This window comes from Dendrobates tinctorius, unplaced genomic scaffold (genome assembly GCF_039654945.1).
Source record: "Dendrobates tinctorius isolate UK_male_01 unplaced genomic scaffold, ASM3965494v1 ptg000084l, whole genome shotgun sequence".
Taxonomy (NCBI): Eukaryota; Metazoa; Chordata; class Amphibia; order Anura; family Dendrobatidae; genus Dendrobates; species Dendrobates tinctorius.
The window spans coordinates 6,997,681-7,016,008 of record NW_027361752.1 but is presented as its reverse complement, the minus strand read 5'-3'; the positions used below and the strand labels follow the sequence as shown (position 1 = coordinate 7,016,008).

General features: G+C 45.2%; 1 protein-coding gene across 4 annotated transcripts in view; it reads left to right on the top strand.

Moving 5' to 3' along the window:
- The window catches only part of ARL13B (ARF like GTPase 13B), an 81,624-nt gene that overhangs the window by 38,713 nt on the left and 24,583 nt on the right, over positions 1-18,328 (top strand). For all 4 annotated transcript variants that reach the window (XM_073584425.1, XM_073584424.1, XM_073584422.1 and 1 more), the window contains exons 5-7: positions 3,374-3,479; positions 14,492-14,694; positions 18,043-18,154. In XM_073584425.1, coding sequence (XP_073440526.1) covers positions 3,374-3,479; positions 14,492-14,694; positions 18,043-18,154 — 421 coding nt within the window. The remainder of the gene's footprint in view (positions 1-3,373; positions 3,480-14,491; positions 14,695-18,042; positions 18,155-18,328) is intronic.

Here is an 18,328-nt window from a genome sequence, read left to right as displayed (position 1 = left end):
CATGAGTCTTGTTCCTGTTCCAAGCTCAGTGATGTATGACAACATGAACGAGTGTGAGGCTATGTACCCATGTATGCAGAAAATTCCTGACAAAAAAACGGACTCCTTCCCATAAAACGCGCGTTTTTTTTTCCGTGCAGTTTTTGCACGATTTTTGTGTGTTTTTATTCCGGCGCGTCCCCAGTCTCATAGAATATAGTTAGACATGCAGATTTTTCCACGAAATTAATGAGCATGCTGCGTTTTTTACAGCTATGCGTTTTTTTTCGTGGAAAAAAAAACACCTCAATATGCACAAAGTGCGGAATTCAATCAAATGAATGGGATGCTTCATGTAAGCGTTTTTAAGCGTTTTTGCCAGTAAAAACGCTTAAACGCGAAAAAAAAGGCTTAGTGTGCACACACCCTAAACCAATCTCTCTATATAAAAGTGTATGTATGTGTGTGTATATCACCAATCAATCACGAAGCATCTTTCATTTCACCAGAGCTGTTCAAAAGAAGCTGAGCTGTGATTGGTTGCTATGAGCAACAGTTTTACTTGCAACCAATCACTATGCATCTCTCATTTCACCAGAGCTGGTTAAAAGTAGCTGAGCTCTGAATGGTTGCTATGAGCAAGTTTTCCCACTTGACAACACCTCAGCAGACACTGACATGGTGGGAGAAATCTAGCATCTTTGGGAACATAAGATCCAGCTTTGTCTGTCCCCTCAAAGGAGCTGAGACACATGACAGAAATGAATCACCCCCTCCCTGCCCATATCCCCATCACACATCCTCCATCCCATAGGCACATCTTCCCTCTTAAAGGGATCATTGGTATGGAAGTCAGAGCAAATCCATCTAGGGCTTTGGTTTTGACCCCATGCCTCTCTTAAAGGGATCTCCGGTATGGAAGTTAGGACCGCTCCACTCAGCTCTGTGGTTGTGACCCCAGGGTCTCTTAAAGTTATCATTGGTATGGAAGTCAGGGCAAATCCATTCAGCGCTCTGGTTCTGACCCCAGGCCTCTCCTAAAGGGATCCCTGGTATGGAAGTTAGAACCATTCAACTCAGAGCTCTAGTTCTGACCCCAGGCTGACGGGATGATGTAGGATATTGCTGGTAGTTGTCTGGTGGCTCTGGCTGACGGGATGATGTGGGATATTAGGGGTAGTAGTCCGGTAGCTCTGGCTGATGGGATGATGTGGGATATTAGGGGTAGTTGTCTGGTGGCTCTGGCTGACGGGATGATGTGGGATATTAGGGGTAGTAGTCCGGTGGCTCTGGCTGACTGGATGATGTGGGATATTAGGGGTAGTTGTCTGGTGGCCCTGGCTGACGGGATGATGTGGGATATTAGGGGTAGTTGTCTAGTGGCTCTGGCTGACGGGATGATGTGGGATATTAGTGGTAGTAGTCCGGTAGCTCTGGCTGACGGGATGATGTAGGATATTATAGTGAATGTGGCTATGCGGAGTGGGTGGGGCTATACACTCAACTTTATATACAGTACAGACCAAAAGTTTGGACACACCTTCTCATTCAAAGAGTTTTCATGACTATGAAAATTGTAGATTCACTCTGAAGGCATCAAAACTATGAATTTGCACATGTGGAATTATATAATTAACAAAAAAGTGTGAAACAACTGAAAATATGTCTTATATTCTAGGTTCTTCAAAGTAGCCACCTTTTGCTTTGATTACTGCTTTGCACACTCTTGGCATTCTCTTGATGAGCTTCAAGAGGTAGTCACCGGAAATGGTCTTCCAACAGTCTTGAAGGAGTTCCTAGAGATGCTTAGCACTTGTTGGCTCTTTTGCCTTCACTCTGCGGTCCAGCTCACCCCAAACCATCTCGATTGGGTTCAGGTCTGGTGACTGTGGCGGCCAGGTCATCTGGCGTAGCACTCCATCACTCTCCTTCTTGGTCAAATAGCCCTTACACAGCCTGGAGGTGTGTTTGGGGTCATTGTCCTGTTGAAAAATAAATGATGGTCCAACTAAACGCAAACCGGATGGAATAGCATGCCGCTGCAATATGCTCTTGTAGCCATGCTGGTTCAGTATGCCTTCAATTTTGAATAAATCCCCAACAGTGTCACCAGCAAAGCACCCCCCCCCCACACACCATCACACCTCCTCCTCCATGCTTCACGGTGGGAACCAGGCATGTAGAGTCCATCCGTTCACCTTTTCTGCTTCGCACAAAGACACGGTGGTTGGAACCAAAGATCTCAGATTTGGATTCATCAGACCAAAGCACAGATTTCCACTGGTCTAATATCCATTCCTTGTGTTCTTTATCTCAAACAAGTCTCTTCTGCTTGTTGCCTGTCCTTAGCAGTGGTTTACTAGCAGCTATTTTACCATGAAGGCCTGCTGCACAAAGTTTCCTCTGAACAGTTGTAGAGATGTGTCTGCTGCTAGAACTCTGTGTGGCATTGACCTGGTCTCTAATCTGAGCTGCTGTTAACCTGCGTTTTCTGAGGCTGGTGACACGGATGAACTTATCCTCCGCAGCACAGATGTTTCTTGCCTTCCTTTCCTGGGGCGGTCCTCATGTGAGCCAGTTTCTTTGTAGCGCTTGATGGTTTTTGCCACTGCACTTGGGGACACTTTCAAAGTTTTCCCAATTTTTCGGACTGACTGACCTTCATTTCTTAAAGTAATGATGGCCACTCGTTCTTCTTTACTTAGCTGCTTTTTTCTTGCCATAATACAAATTCTAACAGTCTATACAGTAGGACTATCAGCTGTGTATCCACCAGACTTCTGCACAACTCAACTGATTGTCCCAACCCATTTATAAGGCAAGAAATCCCACTTACTAAACCTGACAGGGCACACCTGTGAAGTGAAAACCATTTCCGGTGACTACCTCTTGAAGCTCATCAAGAGAATGCCAAGAGTGTGCAAAGCAGTAATCAAAGCAAAAGGTTGCTACTTTGAAGAACCTAGAATATAAGACATATTTTCAGTTGTTTCACACTTTTTTGTTAATTATATAATTCCACATGTGTTAATTCATAGTTTTGATGCCTTCAGAGTGAATCTGCAATTCATAGTCATGAAAATAAAGAAAACGCTTTGAATGAGAAGGTGTGTCCAAACTTTTGGTCTGTACTGTATAGGCAGCGCCGAGCTCTTCAGCTAGTCTGTATATAAATAGGGTTGGATCATTACATACAGATCTGGCCTCCAACAAGGTAGATTGGGATTTCTTCATCTACGGGATTTACCTGTGTATCATCCTGCTTCCTACACCTTATAACCCTGTAATTTACCCATTATACTCCCCTGGGTCTTATTATGAAAAAGCGCACATGACTGGAATATAAATCTCTAACAATGTTGTGTTTTTGCTTCTTTTCTTTTTAACCCTACAGTTTAGCAAATAAGCAGGATCAGGAGGGTGCGATGGCAGAAGCCGACATCATAGAGTTTCTTTCACTGGAAAAATTGGTGAATGACAACAAATGTTTATGTCAAATCGTGAGTATCCCTTTATTCTGTACTAGATGGAGACTCGGGAGGGCGGTAATGTCACAATGGGGGCAGGCTTTGCAGCGTTGAGAATCTCCCCCCCCCATGTGCTCACCCACCTATCCACTTTCTCCCCATGTGCTGACTTCTCCCGTCTGTGCTCTCTTCTTTGACCTGTGTACCCGACCACCGCCATTTTTGTGCAGACAGGTAGCGGCGGTCACATTACAACTGCGCATGCGCTCCTCCTGTACAAAGATGGCGGCGGTCAGTGACTCTTTCGGCTGATCCCGGCGGCGGCATGTTTGCGACTGTGTCCCACTGGTGGTACCGCGCAAGAGGCTGCATAAGGCGTATACAGTGTGTGTGGTGCGTATTGCGTATACAGTGTGTGGTGCGTACGGCGTATACAGTGTGTGTGGTGCAACGGTGTTCCTCTGGTGGTACCACGCAAGAGGCTGGTACCAGCAGCAGTTTCCATACTGAGACACCCATCACTTGGGTGTTCCAATATGGCGGTCAGTGAACTTCCCACGCTTGGAATTGTGGGATCCGGACACATCTGGACGGAACAGGATGTGAAGACATTACAAGGTAATTATATAGTAGATACTGACAAATCTCCATCAGCGGGGCCGCATTCTGATGATAGGTGCTGGTCCCACATATATTTGGTATTGTTGTGTCTGGAAAAGACTGATCTATCAAATCTAATATATAAAGCTGAATGTGTGTATGTTTGTATGTCCAGGATTGTCATCTGCACCGTCGCAGCTACAGCCACAAAATTTTGCACAGTCACACGTCTGGACCCAGAGAGCGTCATAGACTATGTTGTGAGGTGAAATTTTAACCCCGCGTGTTCCAATTCACCAAACAATTTTGCCTATTATAATTTTTATGGTGTTATCATCCTTCTGTAAAGCTGGAAATAACACAATTTATTACCGTGCCAACACAGACCACCCTCTGACACAGACTGCAAAGGGAGCCCAGTATCACACAGGATAGGATTAGATACACGGCTCAGCAGTAAGTATCACACAGGAGAGGATTAGATACACGGCTCAGCAGACAGTATCACACAGTATAGGATTAGATAGACGGCTCAGCAGACAGTATCACACAGAATACGCCTCCAGTTTCCAGTTCAAACAGAATAGGATTAGATACACGGCTCAGCAGTCAGTATCACACAGGATAGGATTAGATACACGGCTCAGCAGTCAGTAACACATGATAGGAGTAGGTACACGGCTCAGCAGTCAGTATCACACAGGATAGGATTAGATACACAGCTCAGCAGTCAGTAACACACATGATAGGATTAGGTACACAGCTCAGCAGTCAGTATCACCCAGAATAGGATTAGATACACGGCTCAGCAGTCAGTATCACACAGGATAGGATTAGATACACGGCTGAGCAGTCAGTAACACACATGATAGGATTAGATACACGGCTCAGCAGACGGTATCACACAGGATAGGGTTAGATACACGGCTCAGCAGTCAGTAACACACAGGATAGGATTAGATACACGGCTGAGCAGTCAGTAACACACATGATAGGATTAGGTACACAGCTCAGCAGTCAGTATCACCCAGAATAGGATTAGATACACGGCTCATCAGTCATTATCACACAGGATAGGATTAGATACACGGCTGAGCAGTCAGTAACACACATGATAGGATTAGATACACGGCTCAGCAGACGGTATCACACAGGATAGGGTTAGATACACGGCTCAGCAGTCAGTATCACACATGATAGGATTAGATACACGGCTCAGCAGACGGTATCACACAGGATAGGGTTAGATACACGGCTCAGCAGTCGGTATCACAAAGGATAGGATTAGATACACGCTGAGCAGTCAGTAACACGATAGGATTAGATACACAGCTCAGCAGAAAGTATCACACAGGAGAGGATTAGATACACAGCTCAGAAACAGGATATGCCAAAGGAGAGGAGATTTTCATTCCAAGAATTCCACTCATTCCATCTGATTTGTTTTTTGATTTTAAACGCCTCCAGTTTCCAGTTCAACTGCTATTTTCAATGTCCATTTACAATGCTCCGGGACATCCTTGAAAGTAGTAGGGATATATTTGCAATCTCCATGCTTTTCTCATGGTCAACTTTACCTGGTCTGTTCAAGAGTTGGAACTGCCAAAAATCTGTTCATCTTTGCACCGAAAGGAAAAACCAAAAATGTTGAATGAGTTGAAAATAAAATACCATCAATACTTGGGTAATCGTTTAGTTAATTTGTGTTTCATATCTGTAGTGTTGAATAAATGATGTGAAATGTTTTTATGTGCAATATAATCATTATAATTTGTTATAACTAACCACAGTTGGTTACTATGCCCAGGCAACACCGAGCTCTTCAGCTAGTATAAAATATATTTAAACAGTGCGGTAAACTCTGGGGAAAAAAAGAATTGAAACAAATGCAGTTTTTTTTGGTAGATTCACTTTCCTGCCCCCAAAAATCTCATATGTACCCCAATATGGTATCAATAAAAACAACAGCCAGGTGAGCGAAGAAAAACAAGTCCTGACACCACTCTATCAACAGAAGAATAAAAGGTTACGGGACTCAGAGACTGAGAGAGTACAAAACCGAAAGAGGGCGCAGAGAATGATGACACTTTTTTATATTTCTATAATTTAAAAAAATCATAAACTTGTTATCGTTGTAATTTAATTAACCCCTTAATAACCGGAGCTTTTCGTTTTTCGCTCCCCTTCTTCCCAGAGCCATAACTTTTTTTCATTTTTTCCATCAATATGGCCGTGTGATGGCTTATTTTATGCAGGACGAGTTGTACTTTTGAACGATCTCATTGGTTTTACCATGTCGTGTAACATAAAAGGGGGGAAAAATTTCAAGTGCTGTGAAATTTAAAAAAAAAAAAATGTGCAATCCCACACTGGTTTTTTGTTTGGCTTTTTTGCGAAGTTCACTAAATGCTAAAACTGACCTACCATTATGATTCTCCAGGTCATTACGAGTTCATAGACACCAAACATGTCTAGGTTCTTTTTTATCTAAGTGGTGAAAGAAATTCCAAACTTTGCTTAAAAAAAGAAAAAAAAATCATAACAAATTGCGCCATTTTCCGCGACCCGTAGCTTCTCCACTTGTCATGATCTCGGATTGGGTGAGGGCTTATTTTTGGCGTGCCGAGATGATGTTTTTAATGATGCCATATTTGTGCAGATAGGTTCTTTTGATCGCCCGTTATTGCATTTTAATGCATTGTCGCAGCAACCAAAAAAAAGTAATTCTGGCATTTTGATTTTTTTTTTTCTCGCTACGCCGTTTAGCGATCAGGTTAATGCTTTTTTTTTTATTATTCATAGATTGGGCGATTCTGAACTCAGCGATACCATCTATGTGTATGTTTGTTTGATTTTTTTTTTTTTTATTTTGAAAGGGGGGTGATTTGAACTTTTAGGCTGTGTGCCCACGTTGCATTTTTTTAAGCGTTTGTGATGCGGTTTTCAGGGTCAAACCGCATCAAAAACACTTAAAAGAAGCATCCCATTCATTTTAATGCATTTTGGCCTTTTGGTGCCAATGGATGCGCTTTTTACCGCTAAGGAAACACTTAGCGGTAAAAAACGCAGCATGTTCATTAATTTCCGCTTAGGTCCGCATTTTTGGCTATTTCCTATAGTCGAAAAGACGCACGGCAAAAAACGCATAAAAAAGCGCGGTTTTGCGCAAAACGCGTGGAAAAAAATGCACGTTTTCTGGGAAGGAGACCCGTTTCCTGAGCGTTTAAAAATGCTAACGTGGGCACATGGCCTTATGGGTTTTTTATTTCTTTTCATATCTTTAAAGACTTGAGTTTGACAGCGGCATTTAACTAGTTAATGGCCACTGGTGAATCACTATTCTGCCCGCGCCTATTGCGGGCACATGTCAGCTGTTCAAAGCAGCTGACATGTCCAGGCTTTGATGCGGTCTCACCGCCGGAGCCCACATCAAAGCGGGGATGCTTCCATCGGACATACTATTACGTCCAATGGCAGAAAGGGGTTAATACACAGTGAGCTTCATGAAAACCAATGCAGGAATTGCGTTTCTTTTTTGACCATTTTGGATTTTTTTTTCTCCCAGTTTCCAGCACATTGTGGTGGAATGAATGGCGTCATTCAGAAATACACAATGTCTACACATAAAACGAGCCCTCGTACGGCTACGTGGACAGGAAAGTTATGGCTCTTGGAAGAATGAGTGGAGAAAAGTTAATATAGCAAAAACTAAAAATCACCTGATCTTGAAAGGGTTAATTACTAGCAGTAAGTGCGAAGCTACCCTCTAGTGGTGGCTGCAGATGGCCAAACTGCATCTTTTATGTCTATGTCCACTTATACAGAATTGGGAGAAAGCGGAACCCTTTGATGTTCGGACGATGACGCTATATGTATTGGAGAGCTGAGCTTCCCACCTCTGCATGTAATATGTGTCCTGGAACCGTAGGTGGGTGGGTGCCAGATCCTGCTGGTGTGAAGCACCAAAAACGTGAGGAAATAGAAAGGAATTTCTCTTTCCCCCATGACGGCACCACAGAGAGAGAGACCGGAAACCTACAGGTGAAAAAGGCAGTACCCCTCTCCCACATTAGTTGGTTTCCTGTCCCTGATGGGGAACCTACAACACGTACCTTCAGATCGATGTGGGATGCCGGGGGCCGAACCAGTGCAGTAACAGGCAGTGGGGCTCCCTGCCTCAGCTGGGTCGGTGGCATTTTCTTCCCCCGAAGCACCACCACCGGGGTCACCCGACCTTGACGGTGAGTGGGGAGAGGCAGTGAAGACAAGGAGCAAGTCTGCCGATCCCAGGAAAAAAAAAAAAAAACACAGGGAGATGGCGGTCACTAGGGAGGCCGGGCGCTGGGCCTCGGAGCGGTCAGTGGAGGGTGGCGGCGGCCACTGAGAACCGCAGGGCCTCTGCAGGAGCGGGGGGGGGCGCAGGACGCCAGCATTAGCGCGAGCACCTCACCCTTAAGAAGGCCACTTCCGGCGGCGGCGCTGGGTATCACTGGGAGAAAAAAATATATATACACTATATTTAAACCCCCCCAAACGGAGCAGAGGAGCCCACATTCACCATAAGTGATAAAGGAAAGCCACAAAGGGAGCAGGAGGTGCAACGGCAGTTCCCGAAGCAGCGGCAAACGCAGGGACAGCGCCAACACTCACAACGCCAGCGCACCTCTTCCCAACAGCGCAGCAGTAGCGGTCATTCAAGATCGCAGCACAGCAGAAGCTCCACCATGGCGGCACAGCCAGAAGTGTATCCAGCGGTGGAAATAATACCTACGCCCGAGACGGTATCTCTCGTTCTACAAGAGGGTGAGTGATCTCCGTGAAAGTCCGCTCATTTAATGCACGGTTGTTATTTTCTTTTAGGGGAGAAAATGCACAGCCAAATCCAAGCACAGGGTATGTGCTATATATGTACTGAGGAGCTACCCGCTACATGGTGAAAAAAAGCTCTGCACGGCGTGCATAGAACAGACAATCCAGGAGGAGTCACCGAGTTTTGCTTTAGACCTCAAAACACTGATAAGAACCCAGGTCGAAGATGCCCTTAAAGGTGTTAGAACCTCAAAGAAAAAACGTAAATCCAGGCATAGGTTGTCAGAGTCCAGTGTTAGTGAGTCAGAAAGTGAACTGTCTGACTCAAGTAATTCGTCATCCTCCCAGTCTTCCTCGTCATCCTCGGAAGGGGGACGCAGCTGCTTCCCTATTGAGGAGACAGACGCCCTTGTAAAAGCCGTGAGGACAACTATGGGGCTGGTGGACGAGCGGACTAAGAAAATGGCCCAAGATTTAGTGTTCGGTGGTTTAGAACAAAAAAAAAAAAAAAGGAGAGCTTTTCCGATAAATGAGAAAATCCACTCCCTAATTAAAAGAGAATGGAAAAAACCGGAAGAAGGTTCTCCTAGCACCCAAGAGAAAATACCCCTTTGACGATCTAGCCTGTGCCCTATGGAGTAAAGCACACAAACTAGACGTGGCTATTGCAAAAGCTTCTAAAAAATTTGCCCTGCCCTTCGAAGATATGGGCACCCTGAAGGACCCAATGGATAAATAAGCAGACTCTTGGGAAGCAGCAGGAGGCAGATTAAAGTCATCCATAGCAGCCACGTGTACGGCACGTGCCCTAATGGTCTGGTTGGATCATTTAGATTCCCAACTAAAAGAAAAGGCCTCAAGAGAAACAATTCAAAGATTAGTTTCTATAATGAAAGGAGCAGCAGCTTTTGGACTCGACTAGGTTGGCAGCCAGAGCAGCCTCCTTCTCAAATGCTGCGAGACATGCCTTATGGCTAAAATGCTGGCAAGGAGACTTGCAGACTAAAGCCAAGTTGTGCTCAATCCCGTGTGAGGGCGAATTTCTATTTGGTCCAACTTTAGACGACATTTTGGACAAGGCAGGAACAAGAAAAAGTCCTTTCCCGGGTTCCCTAGTCAGTCATACAAATGACCTTTTCGGAGCAGAAGATTCATACGACGAAGACCCCCCAAAAGGGAACAAAGAAGGGTGGGAGGATAAAAGAAATAAAGCCTATGTTTAACAAACCCCCCGACAACAAAAAGCCACAATGAAGGTGCCCCCCGGGTCGGGGGAAAGATTGTCCTACTTTCTCCAGGCCTGGGAAAAAATATCCGCAAGCTCGTGGATACTAAACATAATAAAAGATGGTCTAAGACTAAAATTCAATACCCTCCCAAGCAATTCTTTTGTGTTAACGCCCCAAAAGATATCACACGAACAGTCGGCTCTTCAACAAGAAATCGCGAATCTAAGGGTACCGTTACACCTAGCCACTCACCAGCGATCCCGACCAGCGATATGACGCGGTCAGGATCGCTGGTGAATCGCTGGGTGGTCGCTAGTGAGCTGCCACACAGGCAGATCTCCGCAGCAACATCGCAGGGGACGGGGGTCGCTACTTACCTGTCAGACGCGGCGATCCTGCGTCCTCCCGCCCAGCTCCACGCGTCGCTCGTCGTCACAGCAGGAAGCCCAGCAGGAAGTGGATGATGAGAAATGGTCCAGCAGCTTCTCGCGCGATCAGCGATAACCAGCGGGGGAGCCGGTTGGAGGTAAGTATCACATGCAGCGATATCGCTAGCAATATCGCTGTAACGTCACAAAATCGGTGACTTTACAGCGATATTGCTAGCGATATCGCAGTGTGTAACGGGGGCTTAAGGGAGAAGGAGGTATTACAAGAAGTCCCCTACCAGGAAAGAGGCGAAGGCTTCTACTCTCCCCTGTTCCTTTGCAGAAAGCCAGACGGAACATACGCCCTGTATGTATTATCTTTGTAAATACAATTGGAGCGATAGCTAGCCCGAAGGGGAGAGCTCTGAACTGATAATGTTTTATCTCCCCCTGGATCGTCACCACTACCCTGAGGTATTTCTTGTGGTCTCTGTGAATGGGCACATGGTAATATGCATCTCTCAAGTCTAGTACAGTCATGAAGCATGATGGGGAGAGCATTTTTACACAAGATTTTGTTTCCATTTTGAAATGCTGAATTTCCAGGAACTTGTTCAGTCTTTTTAGATTTATGATTTGTGGGCACAAAGCCATACTCGAGAACTACAGTGGGAAATATTAGACGCAGGTGTTTCCCTACATGGGAATTTAGACATGCAGTTAGACATCTCACAAAAAACAATACACTCCTTAGCATGGTGGGCAGATCCAGTCAATTTAACCAAGGGGGTTCCTTGGGTGTTGCCAACGGCGAAAATCTTGACCACAGACGCAAGTCCCTGGGGGTGGGGTGCACATGTAGGCAATCAGGTGGCGCAAGGGCCCTGTACTCAGGGAAGAGAGTCAGCCTCCTCAAACAAGAAACAGTAGCTGGCAGTAAAGCTAGCTCGCGTTCATTTTCTGGATTCTCTTCGCTCCCAACACATAAGGGTCTTCTCAGACAACCAGGTAGTGGTAGCATACCTAAACCACCAGGGGGGCACCAGGTCTCGGGCACTGATGGAGGTAACAGAATCCATCTTTCACCTAGCAGAGCACAATCTAGAATCCCTGACAGCCCTCCACATAAAAGGTTCAGAAAACCGAACAGCGGACTTCCTAAGCCGAACACGTCTAAAACAAGGGGAGTGGGAACTAAGCCAGTTAGTCTTCAACCAGTTTGTGAAACTCTGGGGCCGGCCAGAAATAGACTTATTTGCGAACAGTCGGAATCGGAAGCTGGAAACCTTCTGCTCGATCGATCCCAGAGGCGGCCCAGTAGCTCTAGACACCTTCACGATACCCTGGAATTTTCATCTGGCTTATGCTTTCCCACCAATTTCTCTCATCCCCTTAGTACTGAGGAAAATATGGGGGGACAAAGCGATGGTAATTGTAATAGCCCCCTTCTGGCCTCGGAGAATATGGTTCTCCTGGCTGAGAAGGATGTCTGTTACAGACCCCTGGGTTCTACCAGACACTCCAGATCTTCTGTCCCAGGGACCAGTGTATCATCCCCACATAAGAAACTTGCACATGACAGCTTGTCTTTTGAGAGGGAACTCCTAAGTAATAGGGGCTTCTCGTCAAATTTGTTATCCACTGTACTACAAAGTACTGTAGAAAGCCAGTAACCACTAAGGAATATGGGAAGGTATGGAAAAAATTAATTACAGTATCAGGTTCTGACCCAATAGGAGAGAGCCCAATAAACAGAACTCTGGAATTTCTACAGAAGGGGTTGGAACAGGGATTAGCTACCAGCACCTTGAAAGTACAGGTGGCGGCCTTGGGAGCATTGTATAACCATGACTTAGCCAAAAATCGTTGGGTTATGAGATTCATTAGGCCCTCAAGTAGATCCAGGCCGATCCCTCTACGCACCCCCCCGAGACCTAAATCTAGTGCTAAACACACTAACCAAATCTCCCTTCGAACCCATAGCGGAGGCTCCCTTAAAAATATTATCCCTTAAGACTTCCCTCCTCGTAGCCTTAACGTCTGCCCGCCGCATTATCTGCCCACTCACCCTTCACTCTAGTACTGGATGATAGGCTGGGTCTGTTCTAAGGATTACCCTATCTCCCCAAAGTTCCATCAAAGTTTCATAGGACCCAGGAAATCTCCTTACCCTCCTTCTGTCCTAAGCCCAAGAACAAAACAGAAGAGTTACTACACACCTCAGATGTAAAAAGGTGCCTGGTCCAATACCTGACAACCACAAGGGAGTTTATTAATGATAGGGCTCTGTCTGCTTTCAGGGTCCACAGAAGGGTCAAAAAGCATCGAAGGCCACACTGGCGAGATGGATAAGTGATGCCATCACCCTATCCTACTTTTCTTGCGGGGCAGCCATCCCGGAGGACGTAAGGGCCCATTCAACCAGGGCAGTGGCATCATCCTGGGCGGAGAAAGCCGGCGCTTCAATAGACCAGATATGTAGAGCTGCCACTTGGTCTTCCCCCTCTACATTTTTCAAACAATACCGTCTAGACTTGACCTCCTCCTCAGATCTCACCTTTGGGAAAAGGGTTCTGTAGGCGGTGGTCCCTCCCTAAATGTATAATCTTTGTAATTCTCTCCGTGGTGCCGTCATGGGGGAAAGAGAAAATCGTAGTTACTTACCGATAACGTTATTTCTCTGATCCCATGACGGCACCCGTACATCCCCTCCCTTTCACACACAGGTGTGCACTTTAGAGTGAGTTAATTAGCTTTAGTACTTAGCCACGCGGTGCCTCTATTAAGCTTAATTTGATTAATTTTGTATAACCATTTGAGTTGCAGCTGAAAGTTCTGTGTAATGCTCTGTAAACCAACTGATGTGGGAGAGAGGTACCGCCTTTTTCACCTGTAGGTTTCCTGTCCCTGAGGGCGGATCCCTCTCTCTCTCTCTCTCTCCGTGGTGCCGTCATGGGATCAGAGAAATACCGTTATCGGTAAGTAACTACGATTTTTCTGCACAGCCACCGTTAACAGGTTGTTAAAAAGCCTTTAATTGTAATCCAAAAACTGAAAGTGAACACGATGGGTGCAAAATATGACATATCAAACACCTTGAATCATAGAAATAGATGTTCTGTGTATTAGGACCTCCTGCTGTCACTCGCGGATAAGAGGATGGGGCAATGTTCGATTATTAACCCGTTATTCCAGCAGGAAATGAGCTGAAAACAGACAGTTCCTCTCATCACATCACTGGGCTCCACAGCAGTTTGGTCGCATTATCATAAAGGGGTTCTCCAGACATGCCCTAGGCTAGGACATCAGTATCCGATTGGTGGATGTCCTACAACCAGCACCCCAGCAGTCAGCATTACTATGTCTGGTGGAGGTTGGTTGTGACCATTGAGCAAGGGAGCGCTGCAAAACTACCCTTGGTGTGTAGTGGCCTCTGCTGGGTCCTGCAGATCTGCTGTTAGCTCTTGTGAATAAGCTGATGTACAGCAGCGGCTACAGATTGAGTGGAGCTATGTAGTACTGCTCTCCTCAATGTTTTCTTGTCTGCTGGATCCAATATTGAGGGCCTCAATATCTCATGACCAGAGATCTTCATCATGCCCTTGTGGCTCTTTCAATGACAAGTCCAACAATACCTTTTCGTTGACGGCCCGTTCCTCTGTTACTGAGAAATTTGCGATTGAATTGACATGCTAATGAAGCTGAAGAGCTATGGTAGATCTAAGGCCTTTGTCACTCCAGCTCTAATCCCCTCCTCTTGCTTGACTGACTGATCTTTGCCCAAAGTCACAAACTGGAGTTAGTGGAGCACATTGGTGTCCAATACCTTGAGAGCTTTGATGATGGGTGATGTCATTGCACCTGTCATCCCTGATTCAGACACCTGTAAACATTTCTGTACTTTCCTGTAAGAAAATGACTCGATCTCTGCACGTAGGTCCTCTTGGGTTATTTCTGAGGCAGGATTTGCTGATGTCGTTGAATAGATTTTTGAGGTTGCAGTAAATTATTTTTTTTCTCCCTTCCTCTTGATATTTAGGAGCCTTGTTCAGCAGTTCTAGGCTATGGGAAAAAAATTGACTCACATATAAGAAAGGGTCTGAGCTGGTTACTACAAGTCATAGCAAAAGATTTTGAAGCACTACATGAACGTGTTGAGAAGGAGACCACAGAACAGAGAGCCCAGGAGGAACAGGATAAGCTGAAAATAGCCGAGCGGGTCAAGAGGCTACGGGAGGAACGGTAATGTACCCCGCACTGTGAGGGTACTCTTCTTGTGGTGCCACCATAGTCTGCAGCTATTCAGAGTGTCTATCATCTACTTTACTATACTGAAGATGCGTACACTGTGATGTGCGCATAAACAGCGCTCGTTTATGCCATTGTGTCTTTTTGGCATACTGTATGTTTGATGGGTTTATGTCTGGATAGCATCTGTATAAATAGTAACTAAATCTTTTTTAAGTTTTTTTTCATAGTTACAAGCAAATTGGTGGAGGTCTGGGTCCAGAGACCCCAACCGACCATTCAAAATTCCACCGAGAGGTTCAAAACTCAGCAGACAGGAGCTCACCACTCCTGTCTGAGTGCACACACAGAGTGGGTAACATTGGGAGCATAGCTTATACTTTCTAATGAACAGTCTTTGTGCGCCCTCACGCAGTAGCTATGAGCTGCTCACCTCGTGTATTTTGAGGGGTTTGAGTGGTCAGTGGGGGTCTGGGTCCTGAGACTTGCTTGTAAATTATAAGGACACTCCGATACGAAAACACCTTATACAGTCCTGGCCGAAAGTGTTATTATTCCAGAAAATGAAGTATTTTTCCCATAAAATTATTGCAATTACACAAGTTTTGTTATGCACCTGTTTATTTACTTTGTATTGAAGCAACACAAAAAAAAAATTAGAAAAAAATGCAAATTGGACTTAATTTCAGACAAAACCCAAAAAATTGGCCAGACAAAATTGTTGGCACCTTTTCAAAACTGTGGATAAATAACTTTGTTTCAAGCATGTGATACTCGTTCAAACTCACCAGTAATGAATAACAGGTGTGGGCAGTATGAAAATCACACCTGAAACCAGATAAAAAGAGAAGTTGACTCTGTATTTGCATTGTGTGTCTGTGTGTGCCACACTAATCATGGAGAACAGAAAGAGGAGAAGAGAACTGTCTGAGGACTTGAGAATCAAAATTGTTAAAAAATATCAACAATCTCAAGGTTACATGTCCATCTCCAGGGATCTTGATGTTCCTTCATCCATGGTGTGCAACATAATCAAGAACTTTACAACCCATGGCATAGTGGCTAATCTCGCTGGACGTGGATGGTAGAGAAAGATTGATGAAATATTGTAATGCAGGATAGTCCTTATGGTGGATAAGCAGCTCCAATCAAGTTCCAAAGAAATTCAAGCTGCCCTGCAGACTCAGAGTGCCTCAGTGTCAGTGTGAACTATCCATCGACATTTGAATGACATGAAACACTATGGCAGGAGATCCAGCAGGACCCCACTGCTGACACAAAAGCTATACTGTAGTTTTGCAAAATGTACTTGAGTAAGCCAAAACTTTTCTGGGAAAGCATCTTGTGGACAGATGATAAGATAGAGCTTTTTGGTAAAGAACATCATAAAAAAAAACAGTACCTACGGTCAAATATGGTGGAAGTTCAAAGATGTTTGAGGTTTTGCTGCCTCTGGTGCTGGGTGCCTTGACTGTGTTCAAGACATCCTGAAGTCTAAAGATTACCAAAGGATTTTGTGTCGCAATGGATTGTCAGAAAGCTTTGATGCCTAGGCCAGGCATCTTCCAGCGGGGCAATGACCCCAAACATACTTTATGAAGCACCCACAAATGGATGGAAACAAAGCGCTGGAGAGTTCTGAAGTGGCAGCAATGAGTCCAGATCTAAATCCCATTGAACACCTATGGAGAGATGTTAAAATTGCTGTTCGGAGAAGGCTCCTTTCTTCAAATATGAGCGACCTGGAGCAATTTGCAGAAGAAGAGTGCTCCAAAATTCCAGCTGAGATGTAAGAAGCTTATTGATGGTTCTAGGAGGTGATTGATTGCAGTTGTTTATTCCAAATGGTGTGCAACCAAATCTTAAGTGGAGAGTGCCGACAATATTGTCCAGCCCATTTTTAGGGTTTTATGTGAAATGATGTCCAATTTGCCATATTTTTTTTTTTTTTTTTTTTGGAGGGGGGGGGGCGAGGGGGTTACAATACACACAGGAAATTAAACATAAAATGACAAAACCTGTAATTGCAATAATTTTCTGGGAGAAATATTTCATTTTCTGTAACGATTTCAAGGGTGCCAACACTTTCGACCGTGACTGTAGATGTTTAGTAACTCTTCAAACACACTACACTATAAAAATTAGGGTCCTGTTCCTGTTGGTGAAAGGATCATTCAGCCAGTCAGGGCATAGGGAACCTTTAGGCTCTTTGTTACCTGATTTGGAGGGAGACCAGACCGACTTGTGAAACGGTGGAGCAGTGCTTTCCAGTCTGTGCTGTACAGCTCTTGTGAAAATACCTCCTTTTAGAGCTCCCTGACAGCCGGCAGTCAATGCTGGAGGATGTAGTTCCACAACCACTGAAGAGCCGTGGGTTGGAGATCACTGCTGTAGGGCATCATGGTGAATTGTACGGTTGGCTATGTATGAATGGAATCTGTCACCAGGTTTTTGCTATGTAATCTGAGAGCAGAGACCTTGATTCCAGCAATTAGGAATTAGAGATGAGCTGATTGATTTGCAAACTTCGGTCAGTCATACGACGTGACGCACAGATGACATCGCGCCAGCTCTTGCTAAACAAAAGCCTTGCTGGAAGGTAAGCGATTTGCAGGCCTCCCATCCAGCTGCCAGGTACCTTTCGCCAAGGCCGCTAGATTGGAGTCCCATGACTATTTACTAGCGATGTCACGTATTGGGCTGGTTGCTGTAGTTTTGATAAAACCCCTGTTTTATCTGCTGCAGATGTAGCAAGTGTCTAAATGCTGAGCTATGTATAACCCCACCCATACCACTGATTGGTTGTTTTCTGTGTACACTGTGCATAGGCAGAAAGCTGCCAATAATTAGTGGGGCAGGATTGAACAGGAGGAGGATTGCATGGCAGGAGACAACTAGTGATAATCTCCTACTGATAAAACAATGATTTTATTGAAACTTCATCAAGCAGCCCACTAAGTGAGACTGGAATCAGAGCCTCTGTCCCTACATTAGCTGCTCACAGCATAAAAAGCAAATGCCTGCTGACAGATTCCCTTTAACCTCTCGGTAATGTACATGTATTAATCGTGTCATAACTGATGCTTACATAAATGGGTTTTCTGGTTTCGGAAAACCCCTGTCCCTCAGCTTCATTACTTCCCCTCCCCAGGTCCAGCGCTAAGTCTCCCCTGCTGCTACCAGTATCTGTTATTGTCTGCACCTCTGTAGTCACGTCAGCGGCACTGCAGCCAGTCGATGAGCTCAGCGTATCTGCCTGAGTAGAGGGAGTGCGCTGACAGATGCACTGCAGACACCGGGAGCACCACTTGTGGCATTAAAGCTCCATTTATTTGCCTATAGAGAAGAAAGGGAGAAGGAAGAAGCCGAGCGAGAGGGGAGACAGCTGGTTGATGAAGACACATCTGTTCCTATGGTCAATCCCTTCCAGCCCATATCGGCCGTCGTCACCGAGGTAGGTCGTCATTTACAGTGTGTAGTCTTTCTGTTGCATTGGACTTTGATCTGGTTTCATGATGAGATCTCATTTTGAAGCCTGATTCACAGGCCGTTCATTGATAAGAAGGTGGCAGCGTACAACAGATGGAAGCTAGATTTATGGCCGGAGTGGTGATAACGCTTATATAGG